The sequence below is a fragment of the Dendronephthya gigantea genome, unplaced genomic scaffold, assembly GCF_004324835.1.
Source record: "Dendronephthya gigantea isolate DGI-Jeju-01 unplaced genomic scaffold, DenGig_1.0 000033F, whole genome shotgun sequence".
Taxonomy (NCBI): Eukaryota; Metazoa; Cnidaria; class Anthozoa; order Malacalcyonacea; family Nephtheidae; genus Dendronephthya; species Dendronephthya gigantea.
In genome coordinates, this window is record NW_021163043.1 from 2220669 (window position 1) to 2246622 (window position 25954).

Below are 25954 nucleotides of genomic sequence, written 5' to 3' on the forward strand. Positions count from 1 at the left end.
CGTACAAGAAATCGTGTGACTGCTGGAGCCTGGGAGTTATACTATATGTTTGGTATGCCATATACTTCAGTTTACTCAAATTCACGTAGTGAACACGATTTGTAATGAAGCTGGAGGTAGCTTAACCTCATTTCAAAATTGGAGTACGTCAATGAAAAGTTAACGTCTTTTAGACTTTCCGGATCTTCTTTATTTTCAAAGCAGGCAAATAACCCATTGGAGAAACAAGTCAAAGAAGGGTCGTATAAATTTCCGAACAACCTCTGGAAGAATGTTAGCAGTGAAGCTAAGGATCTTATAACAAAACTGCTTACTGTTGGTCACAGAAAATGCATCACGGTTTCAGAAGCTCTGGAACATCCTTGGATGAAGGTGATGATGAAATTACTAACCGCCTTATAACACCCCGCATCTAAGATTTTTCAAAATCGGCTGACCTTTTTCGTCTGAAGTCCCAGCTTTTTCGAATTGTTGGAATTAGTTTGGTTGAAGTTTAGAACTGATACAGCAATCCAGCATAAATAAAGTCAGTTTAGTTCAGGTTTCCTCCTGTAGTAAAACTGCATCAATACGGGATGACCCCTACTGGACCTCCATGAAGGACAATTTAGAACTGATAGAACTATACGGTATAAATAAAATTAGTTCAGTTAGGAGAGAAAGCTTTTAAAAGTGTTAGATTGATCCACGATTTAACAAGTTTTTTTTGTCTTTTGTAGGATAAAGAAATGATAGAAAAAGCAGAAAAAATGATAAAACCGACCGTGGATGGAAGATCAATGTCTCCGCCCTTATAAAAGGTATGTTGAAAACTACGATACTTGTCCCGTTCTTCCGTCCAATGACCCTTATTTTCAACTCGCAATTGCAATGAAACATTACATGTTTGCAAGTTACATCGAAATTTAACCAGCTTTCCGAAACAATCTCAAGGCGCTGTTACACTACGCAACTTTCCTTGCAAATTGCAAAACCATTCTACTCCTGAGGCATCTAAAGTTGTCAAATACGAACATCTATTACGATCTGCTAACGTTTCCTTAGTATTTCGAACACTCTTTACAAATTAACATCCTTCGGAATTATAATTGCATTGCAAGTTGTAAGGAAAATTGCATATTGTATATTAGCGCCTTCAGTAAAGTTGAAAACTCACCGTGCAATGAAACATTGCATGTCGGCAAGTTAAAAGGCAGAAAATAACTGTCACCGTACATGGTGAAGACTGGCCGACGGTCACGTTCGGCAGACGAGGCTCTGCGAGCAAATAAAATACTCAGTGGCGAAGCCAGCACGACAGTTTAGCAGCATGACTGAAAATGCTTCATTTAAGATCACATCACTAGTTATTCCGATAAATAAAAGAACAGGGGCCGGTTGTTCGAAAGGTGGATAAGTCGCTATCCAACGGATAACTCACTATCCAACGGATAAGTCTTATCCAGCATGTGATTTGGGTTGCACGAAGCTTGTATAACTTTAACCAGAGGATAAAAATCGCTATCTACCGGATAAATTTATCCAAGGTCCGGAGGTGGTTTAAATCCACTATCCAGTGGATAAATTCAAAGATACAAGGTAACACTGTAAACATTTATATAAAATAGGACAAAAATGCAATATTCCTCTTACTGTGTTTCAACAAACTAATACACATCATGATTGTATTCACTATATATTAAAAATGTTTTCGAAGTGCAATTTGTCGCAGCAGCGTTTCACGTTGCCTACACATTCCGTTCGACCGGCGATTTTTTGGACATCCTCGCATTTATAACAGGTGGTAAATTTACTATACGCTTCTAATCAGTTTATAAACGCGAATATGCAAAGAAAGATTCAACCTATTCCAAGGAAACTTGCTAATATCTAAGTAATTTCATTTACGAACATTAAAATAGTGTTTCTAAATTTGCTATGGGACCAAAAGGCAAAGCGTTGCAAGGTCAAGGAATAAAATTGCAATGTGTTTAATTAATAAAATCACTATGATGTGAAGTGCAAAGTTCGAGCAAATCACTTGTTCAAGTCTTTTCCATTCAGTAACTATACTCGAGAATTCGTAATGATTATGAATTCAATGTTGTAAATGCTTAGCAACAGCTGACGTTGTGGTACGAAATTTCAGAATAATCCTGTTTTCTTCTGGTAAATTTTAACTTATCTATTGGATAGCTATCCACTTCACTATCAACGCTTCCTGCAACGCGTTTTTATCCAATGGATAACTATCCAGATTTTTCCGTTGGATAGGACTTATCCGTTGGATAAGTTATCCATCTTTCGAACAACCGGCCCCAGTTCCATACCTATACTTTTGTACGTGTGAAACTTTTCGCTTGATTTTCTTTTAATTGTGAGAATCCGACCGTGCAGCAAACATTGAAATAAAGCGATAACACTAAACTTGATTGTGATAGCCCTGAGTATATACCGCTATAATAGCTTGGTTCCTCATAATGATATGCTGGATTCCTCGTCCAGGTATAACTTCTAAAACACGCCTTATTTTTACTTGTATTCCAATGCACCTAAGTTAGTAAAAAACCTGACAAACCCGCTGGTAGGGTGTAAAGAATTTATTTCTAAATCAAAAACTCGCTCTTACATAAGCCACTTATTGAAAAATTTTCGCTATATATTTCAGTCAGATGGATCTCTCAGTCATTTCTCATTCCTTAGTGAACAAATAGTATTTCAGTGAATTGCTAGAACATACCTGAAAAACAGCTATAAACTTCAATTCTCAAAGATATGTTGCGTACCATGTCTTTGGATGAATGCGGATGTAAAGCGCGGTTACAGTTGGTGATAGGACATTTTCCACCAGCGAGTCTCTAATGAATATAATGTTAAACAATTATTTATTAACAATTAATCTTAATCACACATTAAAAGTTATATATGACCGCATGGAAATGATGTGATGCATATAACGTGACAGGGTAATCTGTAGAAGCCTTGCTTATTAATCCAGCTAACCCTGACTAGTCCATTTATTTTGTAATGATCGAATTTTTGCCCGTCGGAACTACAGGACACAGAATAGGTCTTCACCCACTAATTATAATCACGACGACTTTGAGTGAAATCGCTCCGACAAACATCTTTCTTGCCGAATGCATTTGGTCCTGGTTATTTTTCCGTGCAGACCAGGAAGCTGCCTCATTTAAGCGACCATGTCCTGTCGACTTATCCGCATTCCCAACACTTGTTGCTATTATCTGGGATGTTATGTGTCTTCAGTACGTGGGCCAATAATTAGTATCAATTATCTTCTGGCACCAAAACACCATCGAACAATCATCAACAAAAATGAAATGATAATGCATATAATTTTGCCATACACGGCTCCTCCAGAATTGAAACCAGTCGAGGTACAGCGTTATTTCCATTGATTTTGTGAAATCTTTACTTGGGGGTTAACATCGAATTTTATCACATTCCCATATAGGGGAATTACTGAATAAAAAATAATGTCCAACAGTCCTAATATGACATAATAATAAACTGAACATATACCATGTAGCCTGCAATATTTACCTTGCTTGGTATGTCAGTCCATCAAATCCATGTATGGCACAGCGATGGATGGAGGTGTAGTCAGTGATAAGAGAAAGGTAATAATTGTTAGCAACTTCTGGGTTGCCATATTTTATTTGATCTAAAATTGAAACACAAGGAACAAGTAAATTATTATATTATTGTCCAGGGTTGTGAGGCTATCAGCATTGTGATATCCCAGGTTCATGCGTACCGCTACCATGGGACAACATTCCTTAGCGAACAAATAGTATTTCAGTGAATTGCCAGAACATACCTGAAGAACCGCAATAAACTTCAATTCTCAAAGATATTTTGCCGTACCAATTCGACTCTATATGCCATAGAATCTACAATTGAGATTACAAGAACATAACTATCACACAATTGAAACTATAATTGTATATGAATCACAAGGGCCTATACAGTATAGTAACAGCATGTATTTTTGACTTCTATAACACAAGAATATACAGAACAAAATGCAGGTTGTTTTCTTTCATATTCACATAATAGCCCCAACCCCTGACAGTTACATATATATTGGCAAATGCAATTACATAATAGGAAAGGGAGAAAAAAAATATATTTTTTATAACACCAGTGAAATATTGTGTAATTGTAATTGTAATTGTAATTAAAAAGATCCTTAGTTAGCTAGTGCTAGTTTACACAAGGTCTTATCTATAGTAATATAATAAAAATTACAATAATAAATTATATTATCTATATAAAAACAATTTTAACATTCTACTAAATTATTATAATATAAAATTAAATGAACCAACTAATCTGCTCAAGGAGAGAGGACTTAAATTTTTTTATAGAACCAATATCCTTAATCCTCTTGTTCAAACTGTTCCAAATCTCAATGGGCATAATGTAGGCATAATACTTAGCGCTATGACCCATGCTGTCATGCTTCCATCACCAGATATCATGAAATCATCTTTGTTTTTTAATGTTGAAATTAATCCGTTTATTTTAAAAAGCACAAAAATACCACCAAAATATAGCTCGAAAATTTCTAATCAAGAAATTAATCAATATTGCTGTTAACCTGACACTGCAGTGCAGCTCTAAAAATCATATCAAATTACACAGGATTACAAAATGGAAATATAACTCGCCTTTAGAATTTCGTTATTTTCTTCGTTATTTTTTATCCTGTCGTCTTTTAACCGTTACATATAAACTATAAAGGCATTAGTTATCTTTTCTGATAGGATTTAAGTCAGGATGGGCAGAAAAACTCGAAAAATATAGATTTTTTTATTTGTTATTGTGTATAGCGAGGCGTTGCTCAGCCGCATGCACAAGTGGTTGTCGCGTGAGGTTAGAGGTGTTAAAAACGTAATGTTGCCTACCACGTGGGGGTAAAATAAGCCCAGAAATCGATTTCTGGGTAAAATTGTCCCTAGAGGTCATAATTGTCAAATTTTTGCTAATATGGTGATAATTATATGCAGATTTTCGGGTTTCCGTTTGTAAACACATTTGTTGGAAATATCACTACAAATCGCCAAAGCAACTGTATTTCGAGCAAAATATATGATTGTAAGCTACAAATATTTGGAGGTTTTTAGGCGAGATTTTTGGAAGGCTTTGCGTATTTTTTCTCTAACATTCAATTTAAGAAGTACAAGTTCTGCAATAAATATCTTGGCTTATAGGAAAGCTTTTGAAATGAACTAAAGTTATACAAATAGGTAAATGTTTTTCCTTTAAGATAATACAATTTCTAGTTGAATTGATAAAACACTTACAGATAAAACCGAAATTATCTGTGTGCGCCGTTTACGACCGGACAGCAATGAGTTTAGTGGTCTCATATTTATTAAAATGGGTGAAGTATTCGCAGAGTAATCACAAGTTTAAATGAGCTTACCACTTTGAAATATCCTCTGATCGGACGTCTAACTGAGAGGATCCCTTAAACATCGAGAATACTTCATTAACAAGTGCCGCATTCTGTCCTGTTTGAGAAGGTACAAGAACTTCATCTTGGGTATTGGTTACTTTTTGCTCCGTTTGAAGTTCCATTCTGTTGTATGAGGACAACACTTGTAGTTGGTGTGATGAAAGGATGCAGATTGTCCGTTGGATGTTGTGCTTTTGTATTTGAGACGGACCACATTAGATATCAGCGCAAAATTGACACATTCATGGGATTCGAACCCATGAACTCCTAAAAAGGAGTATCCGCAAAATGTGTTCTTTGTGTGGCCAGGAAAAAGAGAGAGCTACAGGCTTCTCCCAAACCGACTGGCAGACAATACGAAACGTAGAGGACAAGACAGTACAACACAACACAACACAAAACACACAACCGACGACACAACATCCAACAACCCACAACCCACTAACTCTGTAGCTGAAACGACAAAAAAATGGTGAGTTGTTCCTAGAAAATGAAGCATCACAATTAGCATGAAGGCAATTGCTGGCTGGGGTTTAACTGACGGCATGGATATGGGGTGGCTTCTTAGGGTTGGATACTGAAACTAAACTACGATCGTCTTTGTCTGAAAAACACAAAAAAAAATTATTAGTAGCTCCCTAGAAAACGAAAAGCAAAACACAGTTAGATAAGCAGTGAGCCGTGTTTCCAGATACGCGGACAGACATTCTTAGCTAACAGCGGGGCCACGGGGTCTACTTCTATTTAAAAAATTAATTATACATACCTTGATCCTACCTAAAGAAAGAACTCACTTACCTGAGAAAAACGGTCGCAGACGGCTCTGTTTTATAGCCTGTAGGCTCTTGCATAATTCAGCAAAATTAAGACAACTTGATATGTTATTTCTGTACACAGGTCAATTTGTCATTGGTCAATTTTTGTACTCCACGATTGGTTCAATAAAAACCAATCAGATTGGTTAATCTATATTCAAAATTTGATACCGTTTCTTTGATTTTTGCAAGGTGATTGCAATACAAATGTTCGATTTCACACGTTTTGGAGCATATTCCAAGCCAATGTATCACAGTATGAGTGTATTTGTTCGTATATTTCTCTCATGAAGTTCACAAGAAATTACAGTTCAATCATTATTAAAAGGCTTTATTCCCCTACCCACTTTAGAACCCCATTGAACAGGAAAGTCGGAATTTAAAAGGCAAGTAAATCTTTCAAACTGTTGTAGCACTTGAATTCTGTGGTACATTTAACTACTGAACCTTTCAGAATATTGTAGAATTGGGCATGGCATGGAATAATAGTAAATATAGCAAACTGACAAATTCGCAAATGTAGTAAATTTCAAGGCTAAATATTGAAAATTCCAGTGGAAATACGGCGTTTTACCGCCATGCATACATAGCTATTCACAGCTACGATATTCACGTGTTGTATATATTCAATATTACACATCAAAGCGGCCTAATTCTTTGGATATTGCCCAAATGCAAACGAAAACCGGTTGCAGTGGTTTAGCTCACATATTCAGGATTATTTTGATATCTTTAGCGTCAAAATCAAGCCTTTAGAAGATTTTTGCCAATTTTTTGTATAAACATACCTGATGATATGAATTATCGCATCACCGGCAATAATATTTCACAATAATAAAAATTTCGGGCCAAAAGCCGAAAATCTGACCTAGGTCCGATTCGAGCTTGCCTTAAGCACGTGATTAGCAATGATTATAGCTTAGAACTTATAAAATGCTCTTTCTTTGATTATTTTGCACATACTACACCAAGAATTACTCAGAATTAAAACAGAATGATAACGTGTCAAATTCTAGACATTTTGAAGACAACAGAGACCAAAAAAGCGGAAAAATATGGAATTTCCAAAATATATCTTGCAATGGGTGAGTAATTTCCGATAACAAAGCAAGCTATTATTTTAATTCTTATTTTCACGTATAATACAAATGCAGGTTATAACTATATGCTGGTTGGAATATACTATTCAAAGAATCGTTTTAACCGCTATCGTTTACTGGTATTCCGGGGTCTTTAGCCCAAATACTTGCTGAGATATTTAATGTTTTTCTTCTCTGCGACAATATTGTCAGGAGTAATAGCCTAATAGGGACCAGACGGGAATTAGATATTATAGTACTTGTATATAATAATTGTAGGAAAAAAATATTCCCTGTGATATATCTTCATAGGAAAAAGTATCAAAACGGATTATTTTCAACATTAAAAAACCAAGATTATCTGATGATATCTGGTGATGGCAGGCATGACAGCATGGTTCTTAGTGCCAACTACTTCGCAGGGCCACGTGTTATGCCTACACCATATTTTGCTGTACAGTTCCATCATTCATTTTACACTGATGTTATATAAAATTTTTTTTTATTCTCCCTTTCCTATTATGTAATTGCAGAACGAATATTCAATATATTAGTGTACCACATAAAAACTCATTATGACAATGGCTATCGGACGTCTATTGCATCGGAGATACGACTTGTGGTAAGCCAAATTCAATGTTATTTCTTGCGATTTTTCTATGATGTCTTACATTGTTTTTTTGTAAAGATTCTTCAATGTTTTCTCAGTCTGCGAGCTGACAACGTCAAGGCCTTGTGCAAGACAAAAGTGGAAAAGTCAAATTCACTTCGCATGTTAATTGTTCTGAAAGGAAAACGTTGGTTAATCATGATAGTGCAAGGCATGTCAGCTATTCTGCTTCCAAAATTCCTTTTCTTGTTAGTGTAATACATTCTCATTTTTGTTTTAGTTCTGCAGAAGATAAGACAACCGGGATTGTTTCACTGCCTTACAGCGAGGCGATGTTATTCCTGTGTGCTTACAACAGGTAAACTTTTCTATCATAATATATCATCTGGCATTAAGTTTCGATTGAAGTTCAACTTTCTTCATTTTCTAGAAATTGGAATGGGAGGTGTTGGATGTTGTTCTGAGAAACTTTCCGGAGGCACTGCAAGATAAAAACTTGATACATTCTCGAAAGCACTACTTACGTTCAATATGTACAGTGTTATCTAAAATGGTAAGGGATGTAAAGTTGTGCACTTTTCACACTAAAATCATGAACTAAAAATTTTACTTTGCATTCAGGTTTGAAATTATGATTTTCTTCCTGGATTATTTCGTGTTCCTCATGATATGCGCCGACCTCATTTGTACGCTAGAATTTTTCCAGTACGGTTCTTATCATTCAGTTTTTTGCATCTATCATAATATCTTATCATAACTATACCAAAACCATACCATACCATAACCATAACCATACCACATCATATCATATAATCATATCATATAATCATATATAATCATATCATACCATAACTAACCATAACCAAATCATACCATACGATAACCATATCATACCATACATAACCATATAATCCCAAAATTATATCACACCATACCATACCATGACCAAATCATACCATACGATAACCATATCATACCATAATTATATCACACCATACCATAGCATAACCAATTTATACCATAATTATATCATACTATACTAATGATTTAATTGGATATTTTATTGTAACATGTGCAGGTATTAACAGAGCTGTGTACGTACCACATTTTTATTGGGCAAGATGAACAGGTAAGAACCTGCTTCACTTTATTTTCAGCGGTTGTCTGTTCTCGCTTAAACGTTGTTGTATATTTCGTCTAGTTTTGTCTGATGCGTACTTTGGAGATTGGTTTGGTTGCTCATTCCACGACGTTAAGCGTATCTTGTCTCACCATATGTATGTTAGAAATATCTTCAGTTATGGCAAGGTATAGCTACTTAAGATTGTCTGGAATTTGAGACGTTTTTTATGTCCATTAGCACTTTGTAAAGAATGAAGTTGATTTAAGTAATTGCAGCGTTTTAGAAGTTTATTACTTTGGAGATATTTGAAATCGTGCCTTGATAATGTGCTCAGTGAATTTACAGAAATTTTTTTCAATAAACTCCAGCCTAAATGTAACGTCTCTTGTTATGCGAGATACTCCTTCACAAGATTATTTGGGTAATAATTTAAATTTTCTGTCCTTAGGCTGCTCCCAACATATCTGGAAAAGTTTACTAAACTTTCGCCAATGCCTCAAGTTGTCATACCACTGTTAGAATTTCTCTCTGGTATGTTTCTTGAAGTTACGTAAATTAAGAAATCTTTTATGAAATATCAATGTACCCCCTAAGGAGAGCTAGGTTGTATAAACACTCAATCGTATTCGACGAAAAGTTGCTAACATTCTTTTAAAACGTTTAAATAGCATTGTCAAAGCTTCGTGATTAGTACAAAAACTTCACAGCGATCCATTTGAAACAAGTCATTGGAATATGTTTGCCTCACACAGCATCATCGAGGTTTGTTTAACGCGATAACATCTCAAACTTTTTATTATTGGCTTTGTGAAATTGAATAAAATAAACGAACTGATATGTTTCACCTTAGATACTCTCAATACACGGTAACTCTTGCTGATAATGTCATTTCATCCTGGTTTGTCAACTGTCCACTGTTGTTAAGAAAACAATTCGTGCTATTGATTACAAAAGTAAGTCCACATGTCATTCTATGGCCACGGAGATTGCTTGCTAAATTTTCAATAGATATTAAGAAGTGGTGTTTAAACTTTATACAGCTTAGGCAGTGTTGTTACATAAACTTGTCCATTTCATGTTACATAATTTTGCTTATATGCAAGCTCGTTTTCAATCATTTGTCCTTGTATTCCTTTAGAGTCTTAACAACGCAGATATATCTTCAGATGCTGCAAACCCATACCCTTAGTCACTAATCCCCCACCAAATTCCATTCACTCCCAAACTCCCTTTGAGAATTCAAAGGAAGACTCAAGCAACACACTTAGTTCAGAGATGATGGAAATCGTGGGTGATATGATGGTCAAATATACATTTCTTCTTATTTGACCCAACCAAAAAGGTCTGTATGTTGGTTTCGTATTTTTCTGCACTGTGTTTCAGGGAAGATGACTATTTTGTTGTTTTTATAGAACTGCAGTTGTTGAACGACTCCTGCGCAATGGAGCGTCAAGAAGTTGGTTGCTTGGCAATGTGTTGATCACGGTTACAGTCAACAAGCAGGCAACTTCGAACATGTCATGCGCATATTGTTCGGCAGGAAAAGTGTTTGTGTGAGATGATTCACTGCAGAAGGGCACGGAGCCTGAGGTTTTAAAAGTTGAGCTTAAGAGAAACAAAAACGAGGCCTCAATTAGTCAGGTAAGGAAAATTCTTTCAGTATCATTGTTTAAATTGGCATACACTGTCTGCCCAGCGTATTCATGCTTAAACAACAAAATATATTTGCAAGAGCGACCAAGTTTTAATATTCTTCTAGTGAAAGCTCTTAGGAACGTATTTGACATTTCCATTGATAACGACAGTAATATCGTGTGTTTGAACGTTAAAGATGAACTCAGGGATATTCTAAACAATACAAATTATGGCCCTAGAGTTATTTCCGATAAAAACCTGTCGAAGTTGGTTCGTCATATTGCAATGCATGTTAAATAAATTTGGTCAGTAACTTAGGGTAATTTAAATGTCCGGATGTGATATTGACGGTATACGAATGTTTTTCTTTTTAAGATTGCGTCAGTTATTCACCAAAATCAGAAGAAAAACTACAGATACCTAGGCTGTAATTGGTTACAAAGAATACGTCAGATCAAGAGGATTCGAGCTAGAGTTTCTCATGCGGTACCGGAACAATGTAGGTCGCTAGACTTAAGGAAAGACGCTCGTAATATAATAGATTTTACAAAATATATCCTTTGGTAATTCTTATGAGTTGCAATAAAACCTTTACAATTGTTCATCCTTCACTGATGAGCTCAGAATGTTTCGTTATCACGTGGTCAATGCACGACTCTTGCCCTGGAGGAGGAACCCAATCCGGATATAAATGACTTTTTTATCTAAAGTACTTCACGGAAATGCCTTCAGTTGAAATATGAAGAAAGTCGGGCTGATGTTTCAAAGATTTTATGACGCGAAGTTGAATCTTGGTTCATCGTTTCTTCAACGAAACGGGCACTGATAAGACTTCACAGATAAGATATCACAGTGGAAGCCAGTGCTCTTTCGCTGTAGCTTGCCTAGCGGCACAGAGGTCTCAACAGATGGTAGGAAATGACAACAGAGAGCGAACATGATAAAATTTTTATGAATAAAATTATTCCGAAAATAACAAAAAAGATCAACCTGGTTGGGTGACATCTAGAGGTCTAATTTTATTCTTTCTCCAACTATGAGATTTGATGTGAGCCTCATTTTTGTTTCTTCTGTCCATCTATTATTTCTTGAAAACAAATACCATGAAACATGGTTCAAAATATTGAGACATTTTATAAGCACGATGTTTGTAGAATACTTTGCAACGCTTAACAAAAATCCGTAACTGGTATTTTCAATTTGTGTTTATAGCTTCAATCTCGTTCTACTGCAGTTTCCGATAGCAAATGAAAGGTAGGATACATTAATTGTAATTTAAATTTTAATCTAAATTTGATGAAGTATCGTATACTTCAAAACCTTGAACACCACTTTGCTGGTATTACTAAATGACGCTCAGAAAACTTCGAAACATTAATTTTGCACTTTAGCGAGTTTCGAATTATGGAGTTTTTTATTGCTGAGAGAAGAAGCACTGGCTGAAGCCGTTGCTAGATCATTCCTCATTTTTTTCATTTTCAGTAATAATCAGTATTATTCACTCGCATATATTTATGTATCTTTCTCTCTGTAGTGGCATTCGCAAGTAAGTGAAAGGAGTGAGCCGTTTGAACCCGTTCTTACTTACGGTCACTTATTGAAAATTACTAGCTATACTATTTACAAAAAGTGCTGAAAGACTTCTCTTTAGGCCTCGACTGAAAACCATTATTCCATTGCACTCTTTCATTCATCTCTATAAAAAAATCACTTTATATTTTGAAACATCTATGACATGAAGAGAAAGTGCAACATTTGGAGAGAAAAACTCACCAAGTGGAAAATTATCAAAGAAAGCCAAGTCAAACCTTCCCAACCTTAAAATTTGCAACCCGTCACCAGAGTTGTCGATGGGAATTAAAACATTTGTTGAAGTTTGCAAGTCGATTGTATTGCTACAAATATCACGAACATTTTTTTTTAATTTGTTTTTATTCTAATATCCATTCTACTTTACATATTTCAGTATAAAGTTGTTTTGTATTGACAAGCAATTGCTTTTGACTTACAGATGTGATTTACTACAATATTGAAAATGGCTTGATTGACGAAGGTGGACTTGGTGGAGTTGTTGAGGATTATGCCATTGCAATGGCGACATAATTGATGAAATCAATGGCGAAAAGAATTCTTTAGTCAACTAGAGTCGTGTTAGAGTACCATGTTTAGAAGGCGCTTGCGACGGACGACGAAAAACAGCGATTAAATTTGCAAAATATGGCTGAAATTGTGTTTTAGTGGGGTTAAGTGAAATGAAATATGTCGTATCGCAACAAAACATCGTTATTTCTTTGGAAATTTATAATAAATATATTAAAAGCATTTTTTTCATCATATGGCGAACATTTTTAGAAAATAGAAAAAATTAGACTTTTCCGGGTGAATCAGTAATTTTATGCCTAATTAGCAGTTGACCTGGAATGGTAAACATAATTTGCTTGTAAAATATAAAACTGATGATAATTTCACCCTCCAGTGACCACCCCTAAAAGCAACCATTCTGAACCATATAAGCAATTCAGAAAGACTGTAGCTTTGATAATTCAGGATTTAGAGCTATGGCGGTTATGACCGCCATGGTCATTTTACCCGAAAACAATTGAGATAACCTGTTTTGCATGAAATGCACACAAACTCCTTTACAGGGCCTTGACTAGTAAATATACCTGAGTTACACGGGCTGTTGATATCACAATTGTTTATCTCTTCACGCACTTGCAATAAATCACATCATTAGCAGGGGATGGGTTAACTTTGCAATTCCGGACTTGACTTGATATGTTCATATCAGAGAGATGTCGCTATTGGAGAGGTACATATTAAGACATGTTTACATTTTCAATTACTGCTGCCATCTTCTTTTGATATATGTGAACGAGTAGATAAGTTATGGATTTTTCTGATAACAGCACCGATTTCATGTATTGAAATGCAACGCTCAATACCCTACACACAACTAGTAGCGTAGTAAAATTCAAGATAAATGGTACGATAATTTATTCAGCTTTAGAGAGATTACATGTTCTGACGTTTTGGGTTCATTACGAGCTGTTTGGCACTGCTACTTTAAACGCAAGTCGAACGGGAATTTCTTTAATATTTATTGAAAATATATTCTATAGAAAAGATTAAGTTTAACTATATATAAGTAAAAGGTATAAAGATACATGCATTCCAATCATTTTCTTAGTTCATACGATGAATCAAACTAAACTTAAACATTAACATAAACACTAATCACATACAAACATACATGCAAACAGATAAAGTTCAGTACCTGAAGGGTGGATCCCCGTAGGACTTTGTCTAACACAACTATTTGTAAATCAACGTTCGTTCTATCTCGTTTTCCTGACGCTTACTGATTAGCAGTCACTCGTACAGTATCCTTTTATTAAACTTAATAACTAACATAACTAGATATATTATTACATTAAAATTAATTTGATTATGATGGAATGTTGTTGGCTATTCAACCAAGAGCTAAATCCCAACAAGGCTACAGGACCCGATATTATACCTCCTATTGCTTAACGAAAGATAGCAGAAGAAGTCTCTACTATGCTTAATGCTAGCCTCCTCCGCAAGCATATCTTATGTATTAATATTAGGCATTTATATTTCGCTTGGGTTAGCTGTGTCGGGGAAGGCGAGGAAAAAGTGGGAGAGATCAGCAATTTTTTTTCTCGCCCCGACAAAGCTAACCAAAGCCAATTATAAATGCCTAATATAAATACATAAGAGATGCCTGCGGAGGAGGCAAGCTTAATGCATTATACAATAAAGTAATCCGACATGGAGTGTGACCGTTGGACTGGAAACGGGATGAATGGATTTCAGTGCACAAAAAGGGCGATCGCCTTTCCAAAACCAATTAGAGCACCGGTTACCATACTGATAACCGTTGACAAAATTTTCGAGCATCTTCTTTGAAAGCAATTGAGTGAACTGACGGAAAAGATTTTTGACAACTTTAATTGGTAAAATACGGAAATATAGCCATGCCAAATTGCCATATTTTGTATTTCGCGCGGAAATTGAGTAACTAATTTAGTTAAAACTTCAGCCGTAAGATTCCGGCTTTTCTCTATCCTTGTTTTAAGATCCCGGCTTGTCTCATTCCGTTTTAAAATCGGCTCTTCCCATTCTTTGTTTTTAAAATTCCGGCTTTACTCATTCCTTGATTTAAAGATTCCGGCTTTTCCCTTTCCTTGTTTTAAAGATTCTGGCTTTTCCTATTCCTTGTTTTATCGTCCCCCGTTCCCTTCCTCGATTCCCCGTAACTGGTTTTAAGGCTAGTTTCCACTCAGGAAAAATCTCCTTTGGATCGGAATGGACAGTAAAATTTCTTTTGTCGCTGAGTTCTCAGGCGGCGTTTATACAAAAGAAACTTTTCCGCCCCCTCCGAACCAAAGGAGAATTTTCCTGAGTGGAAACTAGCCTTTAAAGATAGCCCTTTTCCGCCTCTCCCTTGCATATGAACTCCCTTGGAATATGTCAATGTACACACACACCCGAATTACGAAAATTGCACTTGTCAGCAAATCGTCACAAAGGTTTAGTAAAATGTCACGTACCCTCAATATTCCATTATGAATAGGAAAGTTTACTTGAACGAGATCCGCATGTCTTCGGCTATTTGATACAAAAATCAATTCATATGAAGAAACATTGGCGTTGAATTAAAATCGTATCATCATGCACATGGGATAGAAACTTCGTCATAATTATTAATTCGTTTTTTGGCTTCACCGAAAAAATAAGCCTGGAAAAATTTGGCAAAACGATAGACAAAAACATGATTATCTTTAATTTAATTTCAAGATCAAAGAACGTTTTTTGGATCAATATTTAAATATAAGTTACGCTTGTGTTCCTTACAACGGAAACAAGACCACGTGAATGAAACAGCTCACAAATTTTATAAATCTAGCAACATCTATTGTTTGCTTTACTTTAGTTTATTGAAAGGTTCCTGTTACTGTTTCAGGAAAGTAGCGGTAGTATATTTACTGTGTTTTAGGCAGAAAATGGTTGTTTGAATCTCATCATAGGTAAGTGAAGTTTCCTTCTCTTACAACAACAATAGGGCCATTATGGGATACCAGATATGGATACTCCACATCGACAACTTTACAAAAGAAGGTAAGAGTTTCCAGCTTCCCGCCTGCTTCAGGGTAGCGCAGAAAGAAATAGGAATTTTTTCCCCTACCACGGTTAGAACCAATATTTTACAAATAACCTAGTGAAATGCCACTCTGACAACTTTATGATGGTCTGGGACTTTTATTGTTGTCTTCAGATTTCCTTCCTTGGTTTATATTTGAACTGCCGTATGATCGTTTGTTGGTATCATGATTTCATTCTGCTGGGAAATACTCAATGAAAATGCCTCACTTGAGTCGTTGTCAAATCAAATTTGTATTTCAATTGACACATCTTGTTACAAACATACACATCAGGCCTCTGTGTTGGATGATGATGATATCATCGTCTTTGCATATTGCGATTCTAACTACAGAAGATATTTTGTCCTCGAGCAAATCTAATTTGTCTTCTGCTTTTACATTGTAATTCTCGTTCAATATCGTCAACAGGAATCCTTCACCAGTATGTTTTTAGCAAGTAAACATTGTTATTGATATCAACAGAAAGGGCCATTAAAATATTGCCTGTAAATTCAGGTAATTCAATCCAGCCGTTTAATTTTTCCTTCCTCCTGGATAATCATAATTTTCTCATAAGGCGGAGTACGAGGGAAAGTAAGAACACCCCCTGACTGTTCACAGCATTTGGAGAAGCTCTTTTTTTTCATGAAGGGTCTGTTCGTTTGGAGGATGAGGCAATTCCTCTTTTATAGAATTTCTTGCTGAAATTTCGTGCCAGCTTATTATTGGATGAAAACTGCGAGTGGGAAGTTCAATCGTTGGCATGCAGGCGGACACTTCAAATGAACATTTATTACTGAATTTGCAAACATATTGAAACAACACATAGTTGATTAACATAACCGACAGACGTTCTCCACCCGTTGAGTTTTATTCAACAACGATTTGACTCCATCGTTCAAAGACACTGAGAATATCTCTTGAATCAGTTGAATGGCTTGTAAGCTATGCAGCTTCTTCCAAAACGATAAACATTCGGTGATTGCGGTCTCAGGATAATCGAGATGTTCCACTATTTTTGAAACTATTCGTAGCTTCGCTGCAAAAAATTCGATCTTCGATACTAAATGCCTCATTCCAGAAAGCAGTGGTTGCTGCCTTGCGCGCTTCCTCGAATCTTTTTCTCGCAGTTTCTAACTCTCTGTCCGAGTTGATTTTAAGCTTTTTCCTGGCTGGAGGAAGCTCTATTGCTTGGTTTAAGATACCAGACAGAATAACGCTCGAAAGCTCACCTGGTTCGTCCTGAGTTTCGCTCTCTTTCTGCTCAAGATTTGATTTATCGAGAGAAACACTGAGTAACTCTATTCCTTCTTCTAGAAAATTATAACTGGCGAGTGAAGTTGATCTAGAAAGGCCATCGATTTTAGACTTGAATATCATTATAACTCGCGTACGACAATCTTACGAATTTCGCCGTCTTTCAGTTTGTCTGCCGTCGAGGCTATGACCTTATTCCATAATAAACCAAGTGTTGAACTGAGTATACTTGTCACAATTAAAGTCGTATCGCGTTTCTTATTAACTGTACCCAAAAATTAAGGCTTTATTAAAAGCATCTGCTAAAAGGTGAGGAGGCAAAACATCATTTAGAACCGAAGCTTTTTGAAGCGATACGAAAGCGTGCGTCGTGGTTTGTCTAGAACGTCGTGGCCTTTAACCTCTGGCTTGGGCCGATGGTAGAAATTTGGTGGAGGAGAATTCGAGATTAGTTATGACACTTAAAGATAATCTTGTTTAGGTGCTGACGTAGATAAACCAGGTGATTCGTCATCTAACAGGGAAATAGTTGGAATGGATTCCTTGTTTTCTGCACTTCGAACTCCGGAGCGCAAGAGTACATCGTCGGTAGGAATGTAAGCCATGAATGCTGCGATGTGCATCTTTCGTTCGTCTGATGACATGCCTTTCCCAATCGCATATGTTTTACGAAACATGTGGTAAGCTGGTGCTAGGACGTAAGGACCGTCATCATATATGGCTTTGACAACATTGCTAAATAAACGGATACTGCATGCTTTCAAGGCATCTAGGCACTCTGAAAGTGTCGCGTCTCGATGACTACGACCCTCTGAATGCACGTGGGCGGATATTTCATTTTGACAAGACGTTTTGCCACTCAATTGGATTTTGGCCGCACACTCCGTCAATGGAAGCTTGCTTTCGAACGTTTTTAATCATTTGTCCCTCATTTGCTTCTTTTATGAGTTTCAAAATAATCCACGAACTGACTCGCGGACGATTGCTGGTGTGTTCCTTTCTATTTGAAGCCATTTCATTCAGTGCAATGCTTACGGTTGTAAATATGAGTACTTTCGCTTCCGTATCTTCTTCTTTGCACGTGGCACCACCGAAAATATCACTCAGGATAATTTTTTTTTGGATTGAAGGAAAATTTAACGACTGCAATTTTTTATCTACATTTGCTTGGGCATGCTCTTTGCCCAAAAGGTAAATGGTCTTTCCACTCGTTTCCTTAAGAATCCCGCTAGAAAGTGCTTCGTCTTCATCTGTACCAAAAGAAGGATGTTGGCAAGAGCCGGATTCCCTCTTTTCACTGCTTGCCAAAAATATGCGAAATCCTGCGCTGATTGATTTCGATGGATCAGAAATGGTCCTGGAAACCAGGGATTCCTTAAACTCTCTCTTCCAATTACTGACATCTGCTTGTAGGTCGTTTGTGTCACGAGATGATTTGCAATGTTTAATGTAGTGTCACAAGCCAAAGGCGTAGTAAACCTGGGATTTGCTGATGAATGCTTGATTCTGTCAAGCAAATCTGGGTCCATTTCGTCAGCAGTGGGTCTTTGCTCAAGGAGTTTAAGGATAACTTCCTGAATTTGATCGATACTAGATCTGGTTTTGTTTCCCCATACAAATAACGGTAATTATACAGCTGCTTGGTATCCCGAATAGTGGTTGACTGTAATGGAGAATCAAGTTAATTCAGATACTTCGATTTTTCGTCTTCAATAACCCTTGGGGCACGAACATCTGTATGAACCGTTTCTTTCACTTCTTTGTTGAGAGAGTGCTCTCTTGAAATAAAGGATTTGGCGTGCGGACGTGTTGTATTTCCATGCGCTGTTGCGACTACGAGGACGGCATTCCCGGTGTTAAAATAGTAATGCATGATAATCGTGGAACATTTCAAAGTATATGACTTCAAATTCTTTAGACGACTATAAGATTCATTATATTCTGCTATTAGCATAATAAATATGACATATCTTGTAAATTCCGTCTGATACATTTTCATCGTATTCTTATGCGTTGCTCTTTTCTAACTACAGCGTACAAGAGCTCCTTGCCTACGATCTGCCGAACCCAATTTCGAGCATCGCGGACGTCGCAGGTACCACCAACGATAATGCCATTGTCGTCTTTGTTCACCGAGACCTCTGTCCGTAACCTTAACTTCATAAAACCTAGTTTGCTATTTTTCTCATAGTACCCAAGTGTTCATAAGTTTCGATATCAAACGGATGCTTTACTTTTGCAAGTTTTTGGCCGACAACGAAGGTTGAGGTTGTAGAAATGCTTGTTGGCTTGATTTCTGCCTTTCGGTCTGCAGGAATACCTTTTTTAAACAGATCTGGAATATTTTTTAATGTCAGGGCTGGAATGACTGTAAATTGGAAGCCTTTTATCACCCCTGTAATGGACAAGATTAGGCAAATCAATGTCAAATGAGTAAGACGTATTATCATTTCACTGTTCTCATGAGTTGACTGATTCGGGATCACTGGAAAATGTGATAATTTTCTTCGCTGTTTCCTCTTTTTATTGTTGGAAAAAAGATTTCATCGTCCTCCGTGAGATCCACAGTTTAGTTCTCTCGCGCTTTTTCTTCTTTTCGTCGTTTCCCGATAAATTAGTTTTTCTTTTGGACATCTAGAAAAGCGGGTCATTTTTGTTATGTAAGTGCTCCTGTTTCTGCTTTTTCTAGTCAGATGCTTAAAACAGTTACGCATGCAGTTAAATATTAGTTTTGGATTGTCATCTTGATACTGATGATTGACATTCTTGCATGACCCTTACCATGACCAAATTAGTTTAGTAGATAATAATACCTTGTCACTTGAAGTAACTAGCTCACCGGCTGATAATATTTATATTGTGTTCAACTCCATTCAATAATTGTTACGTATTATGCTAGCCTCATCGAGTAATTGTATAAAGTATTAAGGAAAAATTAAACCTTGAAATAACCTATTGGAATAACTGTCCAAAATTAAAGGCGTGTGCATGTGAATCTAGAATTCTCCATTACAATTTACATAAACAACGTGTCATATATTAAGGTAATGTTCGCGAATATTTCACTCAATTTAAAATAAAACATTTGCTAAAAAAGGATTTGGTGAGATCCTGAGGGGAATTCCCTGTCTCCCGGTTCTCCCATTCCACTGTTCCCTGTTCCCGGAAAAAGTCTTGTGCAGCCCTACTTCGATTACGCTCGCCCTGTGGGATACTTGTGGCAATCTGCTCAGAGATTTCAATTTAGTTGCAAAGAGTTCAGTTTCGTGCAGCGAGGGTTTTAACAGTGCAAATTATGAACCTCTTGAAACTAGACGGTCTGGTGCTAAGTCAGTATTAATGTACAAGATACTTAATAACATACTGCGCCCGCTCTTCGGGAGTCTTTCGTGAGAAGAGAAATAGGATCCAAGGCCGAATCGAGAATACCTTAAAAAGTTTCAAATATAGCCGCGCTATGCTTTGGAATCGGCTCACAAACGAAGCAAAATCAGCTGAGTCGCTCGTTAGTTTAAATCAATTGTTGTTGCACACTGAAATGCGTCCTAGTTACCTGTGTGTGAAACCTATACTGTATTCTTAACTGTCTTAATAATTAACACGCCCCTCGTGGAAACCAGCCTAGAGTTGATGGGGCTGGCATGTTTCTTGCGATTTCCACGTTTTCATGCGATTTCACTTCTGTTCGTGAGCTTTCGTTCGTGTTCATAATTTTTGATTCCTGTTCACTCGTGTTCGTGATCTTTGGTTCGTGTTCATGATTTTTGACTCGTGTTCATTCGTGTTCATAATTTTTTTATTCGTGTTCACTCGTGTTCGTGATCTTGGTTCGTGTTCATGATTTTTTGACCCGTGTTCACTCGTGTTCATTCGTGTGATGATTTTTTAACTGGTGTTCACAAGCGTTCATATTTCTTGATCGTATTCTGACTCGTGTCACTGGTGTTCATTGTGTTCACTCGTTCTGACGTGTGTTGTTTTTGAACAGATCATGGCAAGAATCGAACCTACGCTTTTGCGATGCCGGTGAAATGCCCTTGCCATTGAGAACGTATATTTGACTCATTTTTCCATCCACTGTTCCTGGCTTGAATTTGAAGTGTGTATAATACCACTCGAAATTAAGACCTTTAACCTATTTGATTCTTGATAATACAATCGCGTTCTTCCAACAGCTCCGTTTTAACCGTGTACTTAAGGGTAGACGGCTTGGTAAGGAGACAATAAAACCTGACACGAGTGGGTCATTTGGTATGACCAAAGCTGGTTCAGGATACTTAGAACATATCATCGTCGTCGTCATCATCATCTCGCTTTGTTTTCCTTCACATGTTCACATCGTTTAAAAACTTCTTAAAAATTTCGCTTATCAACGGCACCTTCTATTGCTTCTTCTTGGTCAAAATCATCATTTGTAATAAACATATTTCTTATGTACCGGATCTTTCAGTTGTCTCATCCACAATGGCGCTTAAATAGATATTTTCTAATTCTTCCTGGAGTCTAGCATGGCATTGAAGTAAGCTTTTTAGCATAGTGCTCATCAAAACCACTGTTTATAAGGCTTTCTTTCATTTCCTCGAATACTGTGTTACTTCTATGTTATGCTTCTTCTATTAACGGCATCCAGGGATCCAATTCTTCTTCACATTCTGAGTCCGTTGTCGTCGAACTTCCAGATTGCTGAGTGGAAGTGGTCGAGACATCATCTTGGAAATCACTTTTTGACTGTCCGAGTCTGTTTGAGACATGTTTCTTTCTTGTTCTCGTAGTAGGCAATACTCCGTTCGGGTTGCGCTGATTGTAACTGCGGCTGAAATATCTTCTGCAAAATTGGCAGCTCATCCCCTTAGCACTAGAAGTGTGTAAATGCCTTGTTATCGAGCAGCAACGCAGTTTGTGAGCAGATGTCTGCTCATGTGTAGTTATGAGGATGTGCTAATCGCTCAACGGTACTTTTTCCTAGTCCAGTACATTCACACAAACTAAAATGTTAGCAATCCCTTATGTACTTTCTTCGTTCCCCCTAGATAGAGGTTGTTCGTTTGCAGTGCTTAGGTAAACATTAAAGTTCTCTCCATCTCTTCTTGATAATAAATTTCTCTCCATCGCGCTCTAATAAATTTTCCAGACACTCCTCCATATCGAATTCCTTTGGTTTTACTCTGTCGAGGTACACATATTCTTTCTTACTCCACTTTAACCATCTCTTGCGTTCCTCTGTGCCCATATCGTGTACTTGGTCGAGATGATTTGCTAACCTTGCTAAATTGTACTACCACAGCTAAACACAGGACAGCTCCTACGAGTGCGACGCATATTTAGATGATTGCTCAACAAATTCCTAATAATAATTGGCTCATTTTTTTCGTAAGTCAGGTATTTTATTAGGCCCGTTTGGGCCCTATATGGCCTTATATGGCACTATTAGGCCCGATGGCCCATTGCTGCATGACTAGGCGTCCTAACCCGGACAAGTCCGGGCTTTTCAATGCAAACTCTTGCTTACGGAAGAAAAAGTCAAACGATCTAAACAAGAAAACAGTGTAGTGCCCGGACAATATGTTTAAAATATTTGTAAAATTGTTCTACTTAATTACATTGTTACAAGCGTTAATACGTGTCTTAATTTATGCTTCAAGCATCGCGTTGTCCATAACACCAATATATATTTCGATTCGCTCTAAAAATGCACACATTTTCGCATTCGCAATACCCCCTTTTTCCTCCCTTTGAGGAGTTTGGGCCTGAAATATCTCATTGAGCGGATGAGCATCTGCTCATGAGCATTTATGAGCATGTGCTCATAGGCCCGTTTGGGACTTATATGGCCTTATATGACCCTATTAGGCACGATGGCCCGATTGCTGACTGCATGGGCATCTTAACACCCGAATATGGACAAATTCGATTAAACATTGGGGAATAAATGTTCCCTTAGAACATTCCTCTGCAACACTGCAAATCTATACGTCGTATACGTACACATCTTTTATTATATGTATACGAATATAACGCCCATACGATATGTGACCTTCCACGGGAAACGTACGTTAACGATATTTCGTTGAAACGGCAAAACGAAAGGATAACGAACGGGTAGTGAACGATCTGTAATAACGTTTCAACGAACCCAGAAAACGTTTTGACGAATTCAGCTAAAAATGTGAACGTTTAAAGTCGAGAATACGAACGGATAAATAAACGTTCAATCTGAAGCCGTTTGAACGATTTATGTTTATGAACGGTTTTAACGAATTTGTCTGAACGCCTGTTGCGCGTATAATTGACGCAAGATATTATTGACTAATTTATCTAATTAAAGAATAGGAAATATTTTCAAACAAGTAACATGTGTTGTTCCAAGTATGTGTGTACATAAATAGCTATACCTTCATTTGAATGTTTAACTAAAATTATTAGCTATACTACCTAAATCCCATTATTTTATACTTTATATACATATATACATTGGCGTTTTGCATCAAAATTCGGGTTAATCGTTAGAAAGCCTTCAGTTATTAGTATATATCATCGTTATGTCAAATTAATGCATCATCTGCAACTATACCCATCAAAATATTCAGCGCGTGTTCATTTGCAACATCGTTACAGGTTTTGTAAATTTTTCCACGAACAAACTCTATGTATGAGTGGTTAAAGACATATAAACAAAGACATACAGGCGATACAGCATGCATCCGTTTTATTAACACGGCTGTAAACCGACAGTAAACAAAAATTGCCGTCTCAGTTTGGTTGAGTTTCAGCTACTGGATACATACTTTATGTTAAACTAAACACAAGAGATTCCATTGTACACTTTTGTTTATACTCTTTGACGCGCAAACGATTAAATTAATTAGCGCAAGGATCAAGTTGTTTACCGATGATAACCAAACATTAATACAGAATATCGCATACGCAAAGTTCGTTTGTATGCGAACCAGCGTAGTAACGTGTGCTTGCATGCTGTCAAAACTTATTTGGTATAAATACTACATTAAATATCCACACCATTTATACACATGAAATCCACATTTCAATTTCAGCAATGCATTGCGGTAATAAAATATTTAAAATATAGGCTTGGATATTTACCTAGTGCACACAATATGTTCCGTGCAGCAACACCAGTAGCCTAGCTTTAGCCGCGGTCAAGCTTGTCGCGGAATGTCGCCTATACACAGTACTGTCAGTAGCAAGTCACTAGCAACTAAGGGCATCATTACCTTAAGAATATTTTAAAATTTGACAATAATCTATTTTGTCGATTGCATGCACCATCGCTATATTTTCTTCGCAAAGCTAAAGCTGCAATGTCGCTATTTCTGCCGCCATATTTTTTCATATTAGTTACATATTTTGTGACCATACGATCACATATGCATGTGTTATGATTTTAACCAGTATAACAAGTCGCTAATTAATACTTGTGATCTAACTAAATTGGTGGTCACTATATTCATTCCCCCATATATTCGACCATCTACATAGTTAACTGTGTAAAAATGCCTAAGCTAACTGCATGAGCCTAACAATAGTGACCTAAAGAAATAGAACGCATAAATTAGTGGGATAATTTTCGAAATCTTCATTTCAAACGACCGCGGCAATCCGCAATCCTAAAGGTCCGAAAATCCGCCCTGCAAAGCAACTTAATACTCAACCCCGGCAGCAAGACAAAAGTGCACATTATTTTTACTAAAGCATATAGCAATAGCACACGGCCCATATAGAAACCGAGTTTTTAAATCACAAAGAGTGCAAATAATTTTTTCTGCAAAGCTTATAGCAATGCTGCCGCCCATATAGAAACGACAATGCCAAATGCATGCACAGGGGAGTTTATACTCACCATTTTAAGAAACACCCGATCCTTAACATCTTCGAGACATCTACTTGTGACACAATTGTGTGCCGCCTGCTTACAATAAAATTAACTAATCAAGATTTCCCCAGACAGATGATTAAGGCATGCATCAAAGCATCAATCCATTTTGTCTTGCGAAAACTTTTTATATCATATATATATATATTTCAAGGTAGCATCTACCCACATATTTTTGACAAATGTCAGAAAAGTTTGCAAACAATTGTTGTTTCAATGTGAGTAAATGCATCCTATTAAATTGTAACCACCAAGCTAACAACTACTCTAACCTCAGCCAAGCCATTTTAAAGGTCTGGCAACCTTTCATGTCATGTTTATTCGGAATGATTGGATGATCGTGGCCCAACTCGATTCCACCGGCCATGGCAAGTAATCTAAAGGATTATATTGCAGTGCGCATTTATATCCGACTCCATTTTACTCGCGTTAGCATATATACATAAAATGCAATTGAGAACGTCTTGTTATATACAATTGCATGATCATCTATATGAAATCTTACTTCGAATGCGTGTCATATTTCGATATATGCATGGATCAATAGAGAGCTACAGTTTAGCCAGGCAACACACTCAAGGAAAAAAAACTTTAAATCGAGCCAACCGTAATACGAATTCTGTTGATGATTTCATCGATAAGCCTGATTTCAATGCTGGGAGGGAAATAATGCAAGCGCGCCTAATAAAGTATGCCCAGTCATGACTTGCCTTATATAATAGCTAATGTTTCGTATAGTCTCATACCTTTATATGCAGGGGTAAAACGCCTTGACTTCTCCATATAGATGTTAATATCCAGCAAATATTTGGTTTAGTCTTCGCGAAATTACTGGTAAAGATCTTTACCCGCGCGCTCATATACGCATAAACAGTTGATAGGCGCCATTTCAAATTTGTTCATTTTGCCGCT

At 36.9% G+C, this 25954-nt stretch overlaps 1 protein-coding gene and 1 long non-coding RNA gene across 6 annotated transcripts in view; both read left to right on the plus strand.

The window, feature by feature from the left end:
* LOC114525166 overlaps positions 1 to 25954 on the plus strand; it is a 68521-nt gene that overhangs the window by 8604 nt on the left and 33963 nt on the right. The window lies entirely within an intron of this gene.
* LOC114525165 (calcium/calmodulin-dependent protein kinase type II delta chain-like) lies at positions 3 to 3569 on the plus strand. Of its 5 annotated transcripts, XR_003687157.1 has the most exons (4): positions 43 to 116; positions 202 to 372; positions 720 to 800; positions 3530 to 3569. XR_003687157.1 is itself a non-coding variant. In XM_028546389.1 (3 exons), the coding sequence occupies exons 1-3, from the start codon at positions 105 to 107 to the stop codon at positions 795 to 797; spliced, it is 261 nt and encodes an 86-aa protein (XP_028402190.1). In that variant the 5' UTR covers positions 43 to 104; the 3' UTR covers positions 798 to 937. The 5 variants fall into 5 exon arrangements, 2 of the variants coding, with proteins under 2 accessions (XP_028402190.1, XP_028402191.1); XR_003687156.1 differs by lacking the exon at positions 3530 to 3569 and having other exon boundaries at positions 3 to 52; positions 720 to 937; XR_003687158.1 differs by lacking the exon at positions 3530 to 3569 and having other exon boundaries at positions 3 to 52; positions 205 to 372; positions 720 to 937.